The sequence below is a fragment of the Panthera pardus genome, unplaced genomic scaffold (assembly GCF_024362965.1).
Source record: "Panthera pardus isolate Hobbes unplaced genomic scaffold, ASM2436296v1 HiC_scaffold_15, whole genome shotgun sequence".
In the NCBI taxonomy this organism is placed as follows: Eukaryota; Metazoa; Chordata; class Mammalia; order Carnivora; family Felidae; genus Panthera; species Panthera pardus.
In genome coordinates this window covers 8,339,000-8,359,257 of record NW_026526710.1, presented here as the reverse complement: position 1 = coordinate 8,359,257, position 20,258 = coordinate 8,339,000, and the positions used below count along the sequence as shown (strand labels likewise).

Here is a 20,258-nt window from a genome sequence, read left to right as displayed (position 1 = left end):
CGCTCCCCACATCTAAAATACTGCGTCTACCTCCACAGTGTATCCTGATTCTGTTCCTTTCTCATGATTGTCACTGCTGTCACCCTAGGTGGGACTACCTTCGTGTCTTATCTGGACTCCTGCAGTAGCTCACCAGCAGGTATCTGCTTCCTTTCTTGTCTGGCAGTCTGTTTCTCTACCCAGCAGTGACAGGGTTGATAATCTAGGGGGTGGGGGGAAAAAAAAAATCACAGCAGTCCCCTGGGTACCAGGGTCACTGCATGGTGAGGTTTTTTTTTTTTTTTTTGTCACTTCAGCACTTCAGGCCAGACTGTTACTGTCTCAGGCCACACCAGGTGACACAATTTAAATTAAGGTTCCTTGCCCATAGATTTTGCTTTATTTTCTTTGTAGTAGGAATCACTAACTGGACATTTCTTGTTCATTTACTTCTCTGTCTTCCCTCTCTCTTCCTTCTAGAAGGTAATTTTCTTGAGAACAGGGACCTTGTCTGTGTTGCTCATAGAATCTCACCCCTGAGAATATTGCCAGGCACTTAACGGGCACTCAGATATGGGTTGAACAAACGAGTGAGGCGTGCGTCTTTTTAATTGGGATGACTTTTCCTTCCTTCTCGAACTCATTTTTCATGTCTTGACTCGGATGCCGTCTGCTCTGCGATCTTGCCTACAACCCCCCCCGCAGCCTATCGAACACGAAGAAACACTTTCACGGTCGCCTCTCTCTATCCCTGCCCATCAACTCCTGGCAACCACTAGTCAACTTTCTATCTCTACAGATTTGCTGTTCTGGACGTGTCGTGTAGATGGAATCATACAACGTGTATTCTTCTATGTTTGGCTTCTCTCAGTTCGAAGCCAGTGACTTTAAGTTTTATCCATGTTGTAGTATACATTAGTACTTCATTTTTATGTGTGAATAATATTCTGTTCCAAATACAACAGAACATTATTCACAGTTTAGATGTCCGTCTTATTTGGAAATATGTTTTCAGTTCTCTTAGGTATGGTCCTCGGAGTGGACTTGATGGGCCACACGGTAACTCCATCTTTAACTTTTTGAGGAACTGCCAGACTGTTTTCCAAAGTGGCTGCATCATTTGCAATGACCTTTTAAGAAACCACACTTGTCCCCCCCACCCCCCCCAAAAAAAAGAAACTACACCTGTCAAGTTTTGACGTAGTACTAAAGAAGATCATCTGTAATTATTTGACAACACCATTAAACTATCCCTCCCATTTCCAAAGACACATCTGCGGGAGGTAGATTTTCTTCATATGCTTCAACCCAAACAACATATTGCAACAGATTGACTGCAGAGGGTGATGTGAGAACCCAGGTGTCTTCCATTCTGCCAGACGTTAAAAGGGTTTGCAGAAACGTAAAAGCATCTTCTCACCAAATTTCTTTCTTGTTTTGAAGAAGATTTTTTTCATAGACCACAAACAAACCAAAAACACCTGTTGACATGTAATAGGTTCATTGTTATTTTTAAATGAATAGATAATTTATTTAAAGTAATTTAAGAATTTTTTTTTTTAATTTCCGATATGATGAATATCAATAGCCATGATCCTCATGAACCACCATATCGAGATTCTCCGTGTAAAGAATATAAAGGGTTCTCGGGACCCACCTCGGAGCCCATTCTGGCTGATGCCGTCTTACATGCACTTGAGTTTGCTTCTCTTGCTCTCTGCTCCCTGCAGTTCTGGTCGCTGGCGCTCCTGTGCGACACGAGGCGCGTGTGCTTCGTTTTGCCTGGCCTCAGGTTCGTCACTTGTGGAACGGAGATGCGGTATAGAATATATGGGGCGGGGGCGTGTGTGTTGGGACTGAATTGAGAAGAGGCCACGAAAAATTGTAAAGCTCAGTATGGTCCCAAGCTCTGCCTCAAGTGAGATCCTGAACTCGTGGAGCAAATGCAGGTGCTGTTTTGCCTAGAGAATAGCTGATTATCCTCTCTTGCTTTGAATTCCTCTTTTCTTTGGTTTTCACGTTAATTAATGCTTTGGGGGATAGTTTAAATTGTAGCGATAGAGATGGGAGCTCAGGAGAAATTAGTGACAGTGGTGGGAATGCCACTGGGGGAGAGGATTGGGTGCCGAGTGACTTGGGTGTGTTTAACAAATGTTCAGTGAACCCCAGCTGTGCACTAGGTGCTGTCTGCTAGGTGATGAAGATGGAGGGCGGGGTGGTAAGGCCCAAAGCAGACAAGGTCTTATTCTCCGAGAGCCTGTATTCTGCCAGGGAATAAGGGAGCAGAAATGGCAAATGACCAGAAATGTTGCAGGCTTATGATACGAAGAGAAAAACAACAAGATGTTGTGGTAGAAGGTGGGCCTGACCTTGCGGGGCATTTGAGCTCAGGTGGAAGGGTCCTTAGAGGTCCTCTTATGTAAATAAATGTCCTCCTGATGTTCCAGTAGAGCAGTTCCTGTAAGTTTCCGGGCTGTGTGCATAACTCTTTGAAAATATGTTAACATCTTTAGCTTTAACGTAATTAAGTACGTAAGTTGCGGTAGACTAAGAGAGTAAGTTCGATATTTCTGAAGTGTCATACATCCTAAGAGCTGCTAATGTTTTTGTTTTGTTGTTCACTGATTATCAAGATATAGATATTTTTCAGAAGGTTTGTCAAGTACTGCCCAGGGTAGAGGAGGAAGACAGTGACCTGTAATTTCATCAACCGTGGGACGTTTGTCTCATTTGACCATTATGATAACCTCTGTAAAATAGGACAGTTATTGAAGTACTCCTTTTTAAGTCAGGCTAAGTAACATATGTTAGTAATAAAAGCATTACAGTAACTCCTTATAATTTATGAAGAAAGTTCACATGTTATTTTGTTTTGCTCCTTTTTGTTCCTGCTCTTTTCTTTGTACCCTAGCGTACCCTGTGTGGACATCCATTGTGGTTAATTGCACTGATTTCTGTGCATGCTTCTTTATCGACTGCTCTGGGGACTCCTTGAGAATAGAGAGCCTGACTGCCTTTGTCTGTATATCCTCAATGCATTGTAAGGACTTGTTACCTTTGCGGAGGAAACACACACACAGGTGCATGCACGTGTGTATACATACAGGCCTAGAATTGAGACAACCTAGTAGGGTAGATCAGTTTGGTAGGGGCTTAAAACCATGGAAGGGATCCCTTCAGTGCCCCTCCCCCCCCCACGCTTGGTGAGACTGGACCCTCAGAAAAATGAATGTGTGTTAATTCATTACATAAGTCACCATGTGTTACACTATCTCTTGTATCGCTTTTTTTTTTTTTTTTTTTTTTTTTTTTTATTGTACAACTCTTACCCAGTCTTTTTGGCAAGGTCTTAAATATTCATGTTTGAAAACAAGTTCAAGTGCTGGAAGAATTGCCTTCCTGTTTACCAGGAGTGTAGTTATGTGGAAGAGGTCCTTCTGGGATGCACTTGGCTGTGAACACTTGTTTTCTTTCGGGAAGACTAACAGGATAGTTTGAGAGTAATGTTAGGAGTGCTTTTAATCTTGTTGTGAGATCCAGTGTACTTTGACCAGCTGCTTACTAGTCTAAATGGCTATTAATTTATCTAGGGCAGCATTCGAAGCTCAGTTTCGATTGGACATAGCTTGACTATGCAGTTAACTGATAGGGTCCCAGCAGAGCAGAGGAATATAAATGTCCAGGTAGTTAAACTGTATGTAGCTAAGTAATTTGCCCCATATTCCCAAGGCTTCTGCACTTAGCCCCTCTTCTTGCACCAACCAAGGAGTATAGATGTTGTTTATATATAACCCATCCTGTTCCTGCCAGTGCCAGTTTTTGCCTATAAATGAAACAAAAGGGAGAGGCAGAATAGAAATTAAAGCCACTAAGTGTGACTGTTGTGCAGTTAGTAAATTAAAGAACAAAATCCAGTACTGGTGCAGTGGTGGTAAAATTGCAAAATGCTGGTGATGTTACAAATGGTGTTTATAACTTTGGGGAAGTTATTTGGCGCATATAGCATTAACTGGTTTTGATAATTATTACTACAAGTTATTGAAGAGAATAAACAAACTTTATTGCAATGCTACCTCTGATAACAAAGGTGTTATTCTGTAGAAGATGTGTTTACTAAATTATGGCATGGGAACGTGATAGGTTATTATATAGCCTTGAAGATGTTCTTGTCAAGATAATGTAGGTACTTGGATGGCTTACCATCCAGTTAGTATCAGGAAGAGTTGAATGCAAAGCCTCCTACTTTGTACTGTAAACGCCAGGGTCACAGGCTAGAAGTCAATGTATAAATATTGATACAGCTTTGTTTAAGCAGTGGGATTGTGGGCAGTTTTTGTCTTTAATGTTGGTAATCATGCTTTTTTAAAGTAAAATTTTTATTTTGGGGCAATTACAGATATAAAGAAAAGTTTCAAGGATAATACAGAGTTTGTGTAGATCCCTCAGTGTCTTCTCATATTAATGATAATTATGCTTCTATCATTTTATTTTAAAGTGAAGATATCCCAAAGATGACAAAAGGTGTTAACAATCACCTCTGTCCCTTCCACGTCTGTAGCATATCTTTCCATACTTTTATCTCAGCTCTTACAAACTTGTATGTGTATGTTATTATAATTGTTATAGTGTGTGATAATATGTATGTTCTTTTGTAACTTGCTGGTATCACTTAATATATTGTGGGCATGCAGTGGTCTACACACAGTGGTCTCTGTATTAAAATCAGCTGGGTGGTTTAACAATACTGATTCCTAGGTCCCATTCACAGAGATTTTTACTCAGTCTGAAGTTGGGCTCAGGAATCAGAATCTGTTTTAAAGACCCTGTATAATTTAATGTGCAAGTTCAGATTTAAGAACTTACTCTAAATAAGTATGTATCATTCACATCTGAGTTGTTTGTAGTGGCCAAAGCTATGCCAGTGTTTTTCAGTCATTTCTCCGTTGGGTTTCTAGGTTTTTCCTACCATGTAAACAGTGCTGTAGTAAACATCCTGGTGCATCCTTACACAGTGGTACTTTCTATAGGATAAGCTCAAAAATGTGTTTATGGGGCGCCTGGGTGGCCCAGTCAGTTAAGTGTCCGACTTCAGCTCAGGTCATGATCTCACGGTCTGTGAGTTCGAGCCCCGCGTCAGGCTCTGTGCTGACAGCTCAGAGCCTGGAGCCTGTTTCGGATTCTGTGTCTCCCTCTCTCTCTCTGACCCTCCCCCGTTCATGCTCTGTCTCTCTGTCTCAAAAATAAATAAACGTTAAAAAAAAATTTTTTTTTAAAATGTGCTTGCTGTGCCAAAGGAGTGTATGTGTATGTGTATTATTTTTTTTAATTAAAAAAATTTTTTAATGTTTATTTATTTTTAGAGAGAGAGAGACAGAGTGTGAGCAGGGGAGGGGCAGAGAGAGAGAGAGAGAGAGAGAGAGAGAGAGAGAGACAGATTCTGAAACAGGCTCCAGGCTCTGAGCTGTCAGCATACAGCCCAACGTGGGGCTCGAACCCATAAGCTGTGAGATGATGACCTGAGCCGAAGTCAGACGCTTAACTGACTGAGCCACCCAGGCGCCCCTTTTTAAAAATTTTTTTTAATGTTTATTTTTGAGAAAGAGCACATGCACAAGTTGTGGAGGGGCAGAGAGAGAGGGAGACACAGACTCCGAAGCAGGCTCCAGGCTCTGAGCTGTCAGCATAGAGCCCAACGTGGGGCTGGAACTCACAAGCTGTGAGACCATGATCTGAGCTGAAGTTAGACACTTAATCGACTGAGCCACCAAGGTGCCCCTGTGGATGTGTTTATTTTAAATATTAATAGCTTTTTTCCAGATTGCTTTCCTAAAGAAATCTCAGTAACTATAAAGATCTGTTCCATTGTTTTAAAGTATATATCATTTGCCATCAAACTTTCAAGGTTAGTCCCTTTCGCTGGTGACACGTGATAGATCATTAATGGTAAAAGCCACAGAATTCTATTAAAAAGGTAGAATGTTTAAAGTATATAAAAAGCCTTTGGGAGAGAGTCTTATATAATTGTTTTGTTTTCCAACAGCAGGTTAAAGGATTCAGAAGATGGCTATCTCATGCTTGGCTTGTCTTCTGGTACTCAGGTGCCTTCCCCTTAGTTTCTGTAATAGTATAGGAAAAGCAGTTTTGAAAGCTCGGCTGCAGCTTGGAGGCTAGGAGAGAAGGTGCAGGGGCTTGCCTGTAGAGCAGCAAGTCCCTTTGCACATGTAGGTAAAGGGCTGGCCGGCAAGGATGTCTTATGTAAAGAAAGGTATGTTGTAAGGGTTGCATACTCACTGTTTTTTCATAGGAGAAATTTGCGAGTTGACATGCTTCTTCTTGCCCCTAAAACCAACCTCCCAATTCAGTATCCCCTGAGTTTACCACTGAAGTACTCGTAATGGAAGTGACCTTGTGCTCCAGATGAGTCCAGGTATTGTCTGAAATGACCATTGCAAAATTTTGTGAAGTCTCCTCTTCTATTTTAAAAGTGTATTCACATTTTACCTTTTATTCCACAATGTGTTTGTTTTGATATAAAAATAAATTATTTTATCGATGGCAAATCATTTAAGGAAAGTTTAAGACTTTTTCCCTCCAAAGTTTTGCATGGAATTAACACTTTCATACATGTTTACAATGTGCATGTAATCCAGGGGCCGTTAATGTAATTATGCCAGTTTTGAAGCATAGCCTTATTTTACTACTTTTCCTACAGGTTTATTTTGCTTTTTATATTATGACTTTGGCTCAGACTTTGCTCATATGGGGGTGGGGGTGACGGTTCCTGTTGGGCAAGCTTTTTTATATTGTTTCTGTCTTGTTATTGTAGTTTGTATGAAAAATTGGCAGAAATGCAAGAAACGGTACTTTAACCTTTCTGTTTGTCGTCTCTGTAGGAGGAGAGGGCAGTGAGAGATCGGAATCTCCTCCAGGTTCAAGACCACGACCAGCCCATTCCGTGGAAAGTGCAGTTTCACCTGGGCAACAGCAGTCGGCCTGGCAACCAGTGCCGGAACTCCATTCAAGGGAAGCACCTCATCACGGACGAGCTAGGTAGGGCTGGCTCCCATCCTCTCTGCAGCCAGCGATGGATTCCAGTGGGAGTCCATCGCTTGGGTTTTATACAGAGCCTTGTCCCTTCCTGCTCGTTTCCAGCATTTCTCACATCTCTGTGTCTCATACCTTACTCATCATTCATAATCCCCCTCACTGTCAGAGAAGTTTGGTCCTGATAATTCTGTCTCTGAAGCATTGGACCCTGCACCAGTCCCTAGGCTGCTTCCTGCCGGTCTTGTCCTGGCCCCAGGATATTCAGATCTTGCCAGTGTTCTCTTCTCTGAATGGTGAACTCTACAGGGTAACCAGCATTCCTCCTTGGTGACCTACATACTATCCCCATGGTTCTGGCACTTCGGAAATGTGCTCATTGACTAACTGGGTGATCTCACGTGAATTATAAACATATTCCAAATGTGTTACTCTTACAGTGAAAATGGCTGCCTGTCTGCCTGGGGGTTTTCTCCCACAGTTTTCTTGCCTCCTTTTAGTCTATAAGAAAGGCGATTCCTGTGCCATTGAAGTAGTTGGATTAGACCACTGCTCGAGGGCTCACTACACAAAGGCTGGCCCGGTCTTCCCAAAGAGGGTCTCTCATGAATGTACAACCTGCATTAAGTGAGCTCTTAACTGCATGCCGGGCACTGGGCTAAAACCTCTCTTTCAATATCTCATCTGATTTTTGCAGCAGTCCTGTGAGGTGTGGGCATTGTTCTTATTACTTAATAGGTGAAGACACAGGCACCAAGGGGCTAAGGAACTTGCCGACAAGGACAAGGACTCTTGTAAACCATGATCAGGATACCATGATTACATCAAAAAAGTAACACTTTTCCTTAATGTCAACTATCCACAAACAGTTTTTCAGAGTTCCCTGCTAGTTCTACAGATTTCTTTTTTTCTCTTTTCAGTTGGTGCTTTGGAGATTATGCGGTTGGTTTGTTTGCAAGAGTAACTTGTGCTCTTATTTCAAAGAACCTGAGCACAAGTGGGTTGTGACTCTGGCAGTACTGAAATTGACCCAGGCAACCTTGAATTAGAAAACTCCTCTGTACACACTGACCGACCAAAATGCAGATGCTCAGTCTTTAACATGACAATGGCCGTGCATTTATTGTTTCTTCAAAAAAGTTTGCGTTCCCAGCAAAATAGAAAATAAATAAATAAAACCTTGACGAAAAGATCTCAAAGGTATCAGACCAGATGAGGTTATTTGGAATTGAAGGAAGGGATCAGAGGCAAACCACCCACCTACGGTGGGAGAGCTGGACAGTTTTGCACAAAAATGCACTCATGCTCCAGCAGTGATTGCCAATGTCAGCCTCCACCTCTAAGATCACATTGAGAAGGCAAATAATACCGCAGATAGCTTCTTTTTGTGTTCTGTTTTGTTTCTTAAAATTTGGCAAAGGCAATTTACTTCCGTAAGGTGATAGAGCCAGTCAGTGGGCAGACCCCGGGCCAGGACTGAACTTAGAGTCCAGTCCTTTTTTGCTTGGAGACTGTTTTGTTCGTATGACACCCAGTGAGAAAACATGAAGTCTTAACCCCCTGGGTCTCCTAGTTAACATTAGGTTGTGAGTGACAGCCGTTTTTTGTTGTAGCTAACAAACGAATAATTTCCCTCTGATTAATTCATGGGAGACAAAGACTCTCAGATTTCTTAAAGTAAAAAGTTCCAAGAATCAATCAATAAAAATCCAGGAGCCATAGTCTTTATTGTACCTTTACGACTGTGAGAAGCAATAAACAGTACAAAGAAAACTTGGAGGAATTTATGTCTTTCAGCAAGCAGGTGCCACCGCAAATATTTCCAGGGTAACAGTTATTAAATAAGACAACCAATTAGAATGGCAAGCTTTTCCAGGGTTAGGAGTTAATTTCTCAGTCAATAGCAACACACTCTGAGGTTGTGATCTTACTGGACTCTTTGTTGGAAACAACATTTGCATGAATAGATTTACGATGCAAAAGGAGAAATCTCGATTAGCTTTATTTTACCAGCAGTCAGGAGGACCTGTGGTTTCAAGGCTAACTACGTGCAGCTGGCACTGGGGCGCAAAAGGCACGCAGTGGTGCTGACACAACACGGGAGAGAGAAAAGGGCAGAAAGATAGTTTTCACAAGTGGAGTTTAGGTTACATTATATTTTACGTCTTCCTGACACAGAGGTAATAAGGTTGGAGGGTAGTTATTTGGGGCAGAATTTTGAGAAACACGCTGGGCTGTTTGGACTTTTGTTTGTTTGTTTGTTTATAATCCCAGTGGGGAAAATGAGTAAGAATAGTTGGGAATCCCAGAAACATTTACTATGGCGTTCAAGGCTTCTTTCAACATGGAAGACAGAATGGCATAGTTAGAAACAGCAACACAAAGTTCCTAGTTCTCAGGTAACTGGGGTCTGGTTCTTTCCAGGCTCCAGTTTTCCAGGTGTTAGTTAGGTGCGGGTCCTCTGAGTCTCTTCCATTGTTATTTTACTGGTGCCTCCTGCTCCTGCACAGGCTGTGTTTTCCAGAGTAGTTTCAGAAAACGACCTTGTGCTTCACCGAGTCTCATTGTCTGAGGATTAAGAAGCTGGGGCATTTGGAAAGGAATGACGCTAGCGACAGCTGCTCCACACCTTGGGCACCTGTGGGCACCTGTGGGCCCGGGTGGAGACCTGGGGGCTGGTTGCACACACCTGGGAGTTTCCCAAGGGCCATGTGGTGTCCCTCGTGCACTTTTCTTACATTTTTCTGTCCCGCTCCCAGAAGGTTGTAGAGAAATGTCTGTTTAGCAGCTCTGAACAATAAATTGGTTTTTGTAAGGAGATTCTTTCCTTCAAGTTGAGGATGGGTTTGATTGGGGTGGAGGGAGTGTGTACAGATGATGGGATTTATGAGGAGTGGAGGGAATTAGGATTTTTCTCCCTTGGGTGGTAGAGAGCTTGTATTCCCTAACGCTGAGGGCTAGTTGAGTCCCCGGCCTATATACTTACAAACAGCCTGAATCAATTTATGAAGATTAGGTAGGACTACGTTTTAAAAAAAATCTTCCAAACTACTGAGTAAATAAATGCCAGGCATTTAAAATATATTTGTAAAGGGGGAGGGTTGGTTGGTTGGTTGGTTTTTTAATCCAGACGGCTCCGACTTTCAGGAATGAATGCCTCGGTTTTTTTCTATTTTCTGTCTTTTTTTTTTCCTTTTCTAAAAACAATGCCATTTTTCTTCGATCACAGGTGAAAGAGTAGCTTACGTTGGTTAGGTGTGACTTGACGTGGTGATTAAATCAAACACATGACAGCAGACCGAAAGGTCGCTTTAGGTGGGTTAGAATGTATAGCCTGCTTACAACGTGGGAGTCCATGCTGCCTGTAAACGCCGCACGTGGAAAGCTCGGGTCCCCTTGTGTCTGACTCCTGGCCCTTTGGTGCCTGGGACGCTCCAGACTCCACGTTCTGTCTCCGCGTTCTCCGCGCGCGGTACCCTCATTGTGGTCACCCCGGTAGCGAGCTGCGAGAACTGCCGGCTTTGTACTCAGGTGAGTCTCTGGCTTCCAGGATACATTTGTGAAAGGAGGGATTTGCTGGTGAACGGCTGCTGCAACGTCGACGTCCCCGGCACGAAGCAGTACCGCTGTGACGGCTGCCTGCCCAACGGCTGCTGCAGCGCTTACGAGTACTGCGTGTCCTGCTGCCTGCAGCCCAGCAAGGTACGCGGAGCCGCTCCCCTCCACGTCCCCTCCTCTCTCTGTCTAGGATGGGACTTCGTGACGAGCACTGACGTCTCCACGTGCAGCTGTTCTCAAGGTAGAACTGAGAGGGCACCTGGGGATCTCAGTCGGTTAAGCATCCGGCTCTTGATTTCAGCTCAAGTCGTCATCTCACGGTTTGTGGGATGGAGCCCCGCATTGGGCTCCGTGCTGACAGTGCGGAGCCCGCTCGGGATGTCTCTCTCTCTCTCTCTCTCTCTCTCTCTGCCCCGCCCTTGTGGGCTCGCTCTCAAAATAAATAAACATTAAACAAAAAAGCGCCGAGGAGGGAACTTTGAGATGTCAGAAATTGCTGCTGTGAAGAAAGGTTGACAGTGAAAGGAGGTTCCCAGTTAGTTTTGCAGGATGGACTGATGTATCGCTCATCAGATACCTGACGCGTAGGGTATAGGGCTCGTGTGCGTTTGAGCTTGCTGTCTCCCTCCCCACCCCCCTTCCATATCAGCAGTCTCTTAGTTCAGGAGAAATATCCAAGGTTACCTTGTGCTGCTGAGTCTGAATTTATTACAGGTACTAACTTTTGTTTCCATAGCAACTTCTCCTGGAGCGCTTCCTCAACCGGGCAGCTGTGGCATTCCAGAACCTCTTCATGGCCGTCGAAGATCACTTTGAATTGTGTTTGGCCAAGTGCAGAACCTCATCCCAGGTCAGAAGCTGTGATGCCTCTAGCTGGGGGATGGGCGAGTGGGAGTCAGGGTTTAGAAGAAAACTCGAGAATACGCAGTGGAGGCCTCTTGGCAGAGTAATAATGGAGAAGAGATTTAAGCGAAGCAGCGTCGAGCTTTGTTTGGTGCAGTGATAGTATTTAGAATGTCAACAGGAGGTTGCACACATTAGGGAAGTAAAATATTTATATTAAATCAAGGTCTAATCAGCTTGCATCTCCCCTATCTGATTGGCATGTCTGCCCTTCACGTGGGAGCTTAAAATTATTTTTAAGTCTGGGTGGAGTCCTCGCAGTCCGGTTCCTGAGAGCAGTTCTCTCCCCGCGTCTTTGACTGAAATGTGACTAAGGCTTTCCGGCAACCACTTGTTCAGAGGAAGTAGTAATTTGTTCCGGGACAGAGTTGTGGTTTATTTTAGGATTTGAGGGGGCAGGGCAGGTGGGCATTTAAAAATACACGAATCAGCCTGCGGGTTGTCGAGCTCTCGGTACTCAGTAGCATGCTGTCAGTAAATGCTTTGCTCTTCGGGCACTCGGCGCTGCACCTGCCGCGGCAAGTGTCTGCACGTCTGTGCCTTCGCATCGCTCTGCAGCCTTGGCTGTCAGCTTGTGTGGTCGGGTGTTGTCGGGGCTCGGGTCGTAAGATCAGCAGGCGTGTATTGTGCAAGCACGCTTCTTCTGGTTTGTGTCCTTGGTGTCTCCAAGACTGCTGGCTTCGTCTGAGACAGACTTGTCATTCTCTGCGACTCTCGTACCCTTGGCAGATTTCTGTAGACCACCTTTTGATCTTATGCCACTTTGTCCGTCTCTGGTCTGCTCTCAGAGCACTCAGAATCACTGGGTAAATATTTCAGGGATTATAATGAGCATTGGAAAACATGAAGAAATTCCTGATGGTCTTGTTTTGCTGGAAGAGCTTTCCACTTGAATGGGCTTTGAAGGAAATGTGGAGGAAGGCTGAACACATGACTCATTTTGATTCAGATTCTCTCTCATTCTGAGAAGTGGTAGAAAAGGCGGAATATTTTCTTTCCTTAACCGATAAAACCCAGACGCTATTTCCAGTCTTAAGGGAAGATGCTAACTTTTCTAACTATCTTTTTATTGCAAAGAGAGGGATCCTGGTTCCCGGTTGATTGCAGTATCCCAAAAAGGAGATTTGCTGCATGTCTATAAATTGGATTAATACTTACAATTTAGCTGCTAAACATTGGTTTTGGGCTAATTAGTGAACTCCAGACTAGCCAACAACTCAAGTTGCTTGTATGAAAACAAACTGCTGGAAAATTAGCCATCGGGGATGATGGTCTGTTAAGTCACACTCTCCGTTTGCTTAGCCAGATGAGGCTTATGTGGTATTGTGGGGCTGGGCTCATGTGCCAGACCTCGAGGTACATAAACCTTCATGAGAGCCACGTGAAGTGGTATCTCCTTCGTCTCTGCAGGGCTCAGGACCAGGAACTGCATTTCTTTGGAGCACAGAAGTCAGGAGCAAAGCACCCACTGGATCTTAATCTAACTTAAAATCATTTGCAAAAAAAATGATTGTCTCGAATTGCCCAGGTCATAGCTAGGCTGTTTAAAAAGAAAAAAACCAAAACAGCAAAAAAAAAACCCCTCACTGTTGACGTAAAAAGAAACAGTCACATAGTGACGTTCTGCCCATTTTCATGCTCTTCGTTGGCATTCTGTGTTGAGCTTCCACCTTTGTTTCAGACAAGTGCCTTGGAGCCTTTTGGTGGCATTTGGAGATGGCCTCGTCCAGGCTCCTGCAGGGGGTGACTGCCCGCAGTCCTGCTCTGATCTCCACTGTTCCGAGAGGGAGAAATGTGAAACTCTGCTCTGTCTCATGGCGCTCTTATCTTCCCTTTTGCCAACAGAGCGTGCAACACGAGAACACCTATAGGGACCCCATAGCCAAGTATTGCTACGGAGAGAGCCCTCCTGAGCTCTTCCCTGCGTGACGGGCACAGAAGACGACCCGTGGGCGACCAGGCACCGCCGAAGAACTTGTGGCCCGAAGCCACGCTCCAGTGATCTCTAGTCCGCTTGGAAGAAGAGGGTCTTCGTGCTTTGACCTTGGCTTTGACCACTTCTTGTGTTGTACTTTTGGCCTCACTCTCCACTGGGCTTTAACCCGTGACACTGTTCTGTAAAGCAGCTTGGAAACGCCAGCAAGTCACGTTCAGGAACAGACTACGGGCGAGCTCGTGGAGGCGTGGGCACTCGGGGACACTTCTACCATGGTAGACTCATGGAACCCTTCACTGTAAAGTTATTTATTGCATTTCTTTGGAGTAGTGGGAAAGTGATGATGTTTGATAGGGGAGGATGCCTTGCCTTGATAGTTGAATATATTCAAGGAAATTCTTGTTGTTGTCGTCGTTTTCTTGTGTTCTTGAGTTTCATGAGCTAAGTCATCCCTTCACCCAGGTGAAGTGTTTCGCCCCTCTGAAAGCGCGTGATCTCTCAAGGTAGTTATTTTTGGTTTTGTTTTCACAGCATCTTCGGGTGTGGGCTCTGAACACCGTATCCTGACGTGTAAAATTGCCGATAGCTCAAAAGATACTATTCCATTCCCGCTCCGTACCGTGTTCCTAGCAGGGGGCACCGGGTGCCCTCAGGTTTTCTCGTAGTGGTATTTGAATATGCTTGCTTACCTCTCTGTGAGCACTGTTACGACCAGAAGTTCGGGCTTGTTGTTCTGGAGGATTTTGTTCTCGTTTCCCATGCCGCCGTTGAAATGATTGTACTCCGCTCAGCCGTGGCACGCTGGGAGCCTCAGGAACGTCACCGCGGCCTCCTCTCCTCTCCTGTTGTGGAAGCCCGGTGTCAAGGTGATTGCTACGTGGAGACACATCTAGCAACTGGCTGTGAGAGTCATCCTCATTGCTGTCAGCTTCGGGACACATAACAGGTTCAGACCTTCACTTTCCTTCTGATTTGCCAGGAAGAAGAAAGCCCGGGTTTCTGTCAAGGTTCTGTAAGAGACTTACTCCTGCCCTCAGTGGGACGAGTCCGTGAATGCTGGACATGCGGCTGTGCGTCCACATGCTCGAGGCACCCCCCAGGATTTCTCATGTGACACTGATTCTCTCAAGCTCAAGGTCTCAGATCTTTGGTCCTCAAAGACATCCTGCCCCTCAAATAGTATGGCTCTTTGCTCTCAGGAGACATTAACGCACAGATCTTTCCTGGAGCCCCTCACTTGGGCAAGGTATTTTTCATTTTTTGGTTGTTCAAGTTGTTGACCTTGGAGCAGGGCATTAGTTCTACAATCCACTTTGGAGATATATGTATATATATGTACATAGGTATATGCGCATATATATATATATATATATATATGTATATGTATATGTTTTTTTTTTTTTTTCCAAGCACGGCTTTTTCTTTGGACCGTGTTTGCCTTCCAGTGTGTTTCTGCAGTATGTAGCAGTTAAAATTTCCCTTAACTTCCTGTTACATCTTATATTTATCTTCCCAAAGTGGTTTGTCCCCCTAAATAAGCTTTTTCCGGGGGCGAACTGTCTGGCAATTGGTTTTTAATGTTTTTTTCCCCCGAAAATCTATTTAATTTGCATTGGACTTTGTGGATTCTGTGTGTATTCACGGTGCTAAATCAAACTTCGTCTGTGAGAGAAAGGTGCATGTCTGGGTGTTTTACCATCTCATTCTTTTTGGTGACTCAGTCTGGTGTGGGAGTCTGTCTTACGTGGTTGTCACTGGTGTCAGTCTCTCCTTGGAGCTTATTTGAACTTCTGAGCAGGGTAACGTAGACTGAATGTGCAAACAGCGCGTATCGAGGACCAACCCACACCTCTTTACTTCGTACTTGAAATACCGAGGAGCACGTTCTGTGTTTTCAGTGCTTTCACAAATAGTACCTACAGCTGTGTGAGAGAGTTAAGCTCGCGTGTATGCCCACCCCACAGATGAGGAAAAAGAAGCGAAGCGACTTCCCAGAGTCCCTACTGAGATTTGACCACAGAACGAGAACAAGAACTTCATCTCTGGCTTCAGGTCCGCTATCGCCTCTCGCCAGCTCCACCGCCAGCTCTGCCATGATCATCCCCCCCACCGGTCCCCCCCCTTGAGAGTGTAGATTTCCGTTGTCCAGGTCAAAAGAGAGGAGAGGGGGGCCTCAGTAGCCAAATTGGGTCAGTAATTTGAAGGTCATTTTCATTTGGCCCTGGAATATGTTTTGTTTGTTTGTTTGTTTAACTTAAGTCAAGTTCATTGGTTTGGAAACTCACAACACTGCAGACTACATAATGAAGTCGTTGAAGGACTTGGGACATTGTTCCGCCTCCCCAGCCTTCCAGCCCAGAACCTCTCCCTGCTCTGCACGCTGTGGTTTGTTTTTCCTTGACTGAGGGTTTCTAGAATCAGGGACCTCACCTTAGTTCTGCATGGCCAGAGTTTAGCAAAGCACATGACACATGCTGGGATTTTAGGGAAACCTGAAAGAAGGGACAAAAATACCTTTAGTTAAAAAAAAAAAGTTACGGGGGGTGCCTGGGTGGCTCAGTCGGTTGAGCATCCGACTTCAGCTCAAGTCATGATCTCACTGCTTGTGGGTTTGAGCCCCGCATTGGGCTCCGTGCTGACAGCTCAGAGCCTGGAGCCTGCTTCGGATTCTGTCTCTCTGCCCCTCCCCCCCCCCCCCTCTCTCTCTCTCTCCCTCTCTCTCAAAAATAAATAAACATTAAAAAAAATTCAAAAATTAAAAAAAAGTTTCTAAATGATGAGTGTTTGGGGCAAAAGGTAAGAGGACAATTTAGAGCATTTCCCCCAGTTCTGAATCTTAATTGCGTTGCTTGTTGCTGGAGCGCAAAGATCTGTCCCAACAGGGAAACAAACAGCAGAGTGTGTCAGGTGCCGAGGCAGGCAGGTACGAAGGAGGGGTGAGCTGCCTCCACCAGGCTGGGGCCTCAGGGCAGCCCTGGACCTGGCAACGTGGGACTGGCATCGCATCGCGGCGGGAGCTCGACACCTCTTGGAAAGCGGGGGTTAGGGTTTTAGAGCCTGGACGTCAGCTGTCCATATGCTCCCGAAGGCGGACTGCGGGCCTCCGGGAAGTGCCTCAGTTGGTGTGGCTGCAGAGAACCGTGGGCTTGGGCAGTGCCACCTGCAGGATCCCCAGCGAGGCTTTTCCTGGCGTTGGGATTTGCAGATAAATTGTACACGTGCCGAGATGTTGCTTATTGTGGTGCTGGCGGCTCCCTCGCGGGCGGGAGAGAACTCAGTCTCGTGGTTAGTGACTGCTTGCTGACCGGGGGCTCTGGGTGGTCTCCTCTCCCGAGTCCCAGGCCCTTCACCTGGAAAGTGGGGTCACCCGTGTGAGGTATCCGCGCGAGTGAAGCCTAGTGCTCAGCACAAAGTCCGCCGTCTGCAGCCCAGCAGGGGGACAGTGTCAGGTGGTTACAACGCGGGGGGCCGTGGGCCCCTCAGGTGGAAGGGTGGCGATCACAGAATTCCCGGCATTATCTTTATTACTAGTTTTAAAGGAACTCATGCTCACGATGAAGAACTTCAGATAACTCAGAAATAGGTAAAGATGAAATTAATAGTCACCGAAAATCCCATGACCCAGAGATCAGCCCCAGTCTTTTTTCTCTTCTCCCATGACTTCTCAGGCAGAAACAGGCGCCCGTTTTCCTCTTGAAGACAGTCCTGTAATGGACATCCTCCTATGTGAACATATAGGCCTGTAATAATTGTAATGTCCACATGGTGTCAATTTTGTGGATTACAATAATGTTATTAACCCCCTGCTGAGGACACTTAGCTTATTAACATTTGTTTTTTGGCTGCTACAAACAATGCATTGATAATAGCACTTTTAAATGCGTGTTTGTATATTCATCTGATAACTATTTTCACCAGTTTTTACTGTGACCTAAAAATTGTGGGAGTGTCTTTTTTTTTTTTTTTTTTTGCCATGCCCCTGAGACCCTCACGTTATCATTTAACTCTGCTGATGGATGTCAGTGTTCTAATTTGTATTTATTTAATTGCTACTGACATTAACTCTTCCATGTACTAATTGGCCATTCTTCAAATGTAGTGAACTGTCCCTGACCTTGGCCAACTTTTCTTCCTTAGCATTTAAAAAATTTGTTTTTAATGTTTATTTTTGAGAAAGAGACAGAGTGTGAATGGGAGAGGGGCAGTGAGAGAGGGAGACACAGGCTCTGAAGCAGGCTCCAGGCTTGAAGCTGTCAGCACAGAGCTTGATGTGGGGCTCGAACTCACAAACCGCTAGATAGTGACCTGAGCCGAAGTCAGATGCGTAACTGAGCCACCCAGGTGCCCCAACTTTTCTTTCTTTTTCTTAGCATTTTTAAGTGAGGGCTAACTTTTCCAGTTGACCTAGGACAGCAATAGCGGGGGCACTTCTGTCCCCAAAAGGACCTTTGGCAAGGTCTGGAGACATTTTTGTCACAACTGGGGGAGGATGGTGCCTCTCGTGGGTGGAGGCCAGGACGCTGCTAAACATCCTGCCACGCACAGGTGGGCCCCATGACATGGTTTACCTGGCTGCAGATGTCAGCGGGGCGTAAGTGGAGGCCCTACCCTCAGGTCACATTTCCCCCTTAGGTGGAACAGGGAAGCTACCAGGAGCTTGGAGCTGACTTTATTATTTCCCTGCCCTTGCTTTCAGCCATGCTAAAGCGCCGCTGATTAAATTACCCTGGAATCCCAGGGGACCTGCTACTTCCCTCACTGGTCTCTCCCAGCCCAGTGCTGCCTCCACGAACAGCATTATTACTCTGCCATGATGTCCTTCGCACACTAGTGTGATCCCAGAGCAGACGCTCCGCTGTGGGATGGCCTGCAGGTTCACAAACAGTCCCCTCCCCAACATGACAGCTTTGTTCTCCAGGTCCCCCCCCCTCCAGCAGCTCCTTGTGTGGGGTGACTGGGGGGGTAGAGGGAGTTGGGAGATGCCGCTGCCGATTCCGTTTGCTCTGCTATAAGAAGGTGCCGCACAAGGATATAGTAACGCTTTTCTTGCCAGTGGATCATGAGGGTCTTTCCTACACGAGTGCTTTCCCGACCGCGTGGCTTGTGGGCACATTGCCTTCGAGGCCCTTCTGCTTGGATTTGTCCCGCATGGTTTGTTATCAGGGTGCCGGAGCAGCCGTGGGTGCTGGTCTCCCTGTTCCTGCGCAGTCACGCATCTGCGAAGTTCCTTGGTCAGTCCGCTTTCACAGGCACCAGGAGGGATCGGGGCTGGCGGTATGCTGAGTGGGGACAACTGTCCCAGGGGCCCTTGTCCGTTATTTTGTGCGTACGGCTTGATTCCTATCCACTGATAGAGCTGAGCTGCTGGACTTTCTAAAAATGAAAGGCCAGCCTTTAATATTATAATAAAGAAACAAACGTTTTTGAGACGGAGAAAAGTTCCTTCGGCTTTGGACTTTTCTAATTTGTTGACTTTGTTTTTTTGTTTTTTAATATTTATTTTTGGGAGAGCGCAGGTCGGGGAAGGGTGGAGAGAGGAGGACAGAGGATCCGAAGCAGGCGGTACGTTGACAGGCTGACAGCAGCAAGCCCGATGTGGGGCTCGAACTCACGAACCCCTCAGGATCATGACCTGAGCCGAAGTCAGATGCTCAACCGACTGAGCCACCCAGGTGCCCCAGTTTGTTGACTTTTTACGCAAGGTGGAGCAGGCAAGCTCTGGTCAGCTTGCCGTCCGGGTTGTCACGACATCAAAAGTTGTGTTGGCTGAGTGAGAAACGGTTGCGTTGGCTCTCAGTGAAATTTGGGGGTTCAGACTATGTCGGCCACACCCCACTGTTACTAAGGGCGCTGGTGTGTGTAAGCAGAACACCAGCGGTATGAGGTGTGTGGGTGGCTGCCTCATTTTATTGACAAGCGTGCAGGCATTAAAGACTGGGAGTAAAGTAATGTTTTCTGGCGTTGCTTTCCTCATTGGTGAAATGAGGGTGATGGCTAAGGTATCTCGCAGATGGGAAATTCTGTTTGGGACCAGCCAGAGATGCCGCCGTGTGTGAAAGCAAGACCGGAACTCGTGCCTCCCAGCCTCTGGATCCTGGGCTCTGATCCTCACAGGGCAAGCGGACCAGCCATCGGAGACCCGTTTTCCTGAAAGCAGGGCTTCCCCCTTCTCTCGCGAAGATTTCAACCGGGGCTCACCGCTTTCTGCCTCTTCCTCCTCGAATGTTAAATAGACACTGTATTCTTCTCTGCTGGGACCGGCTTCTCATGGATTGCTGCTCTGCACCTGTGAAAACAGCTGTTGTGTTTTCCATCATAAGAAACAGCTGCCTTTTGGCAGGGAATCACAGAGCTGTATACGCGGCTGTGCCTGAGTATGGTGCTAAGTTATTCAGGTGTGCTTAACCTGAGTTACCCAGAGCATCTTGGAATTCCGAAGAAGGGCTTGTGTAGTCGTTCCTCGGTAAAAGGTCTTCCTTTCATTTCTTTTTGTGATTACAAAGTAGAAACCTTACAGTATAGGAAACTACACTGAAATTAAATTGTGCCAAACTAGACTCCTAGGCCCCAAAGATAACCATGTCATTTTCGATGTAAGTTTTGCCTGTATTTTGTACATAAACATGTTATTTTATGTTAGTATGCCAATCAAGTAGAATCCTGTAGATAATATTTAAAAATAAACAGTCCCTGTTAGATTGATGTAACGCAATTATAGTTAATTGTAGAGTAGGAAAGTGCAGGTTTTTGCTTCTATGATCCGGCCTCTGAAATAAAGCCAGGTTAGAGGCCTCGAAAGCCCTTTCAGAGTTGCACACGAGGATGGCTGTTTCCATGC

General features: G+C 45.6%; 1 protein-coding gene across 6 annotated transcripts in view; it reads left to right on the top strand.

The window, feature by feature from the left end:
* Positions 1–20,258, top strand: part of SPRING1 (SREBF pathway regulator in golgi 1) — a 32,939-nt gene that overhangs the window by 1,636 nt on the left and 11,045 nt on the right. For 2 of the 6 annotated variants that reach the window (XM_053902082.1, XM_053902083.1), the window contains exons 2-5: positions 6,873–7,029; positions 10,574–10,725; positions 11,318–11,431; positions 15,385–16,112. In XM_053902082.1, the coding sequence (XP_053758057.1) occupies positions 6,873–7,029; positions 10,574–10,725; positions 11,318–11,431; positions 15,385–15,546 (585 nt within the window). In that variant the 3' untranslated portion in view covers positions 15,547–16,112. Of the gene's footprint in view, positions 1–6,872; positions 7,030–10,573; positions 10,726–11,317; positions 11,432–13,329; positions 13,822–15,384; positions 16,113–20,258 lie in introns of those variants that run through there. The other 4 variants (XM_019467345.2, XM_019467346.2, XM_019467347.2 and 1 more) reach the window with 3 other exon arrangements.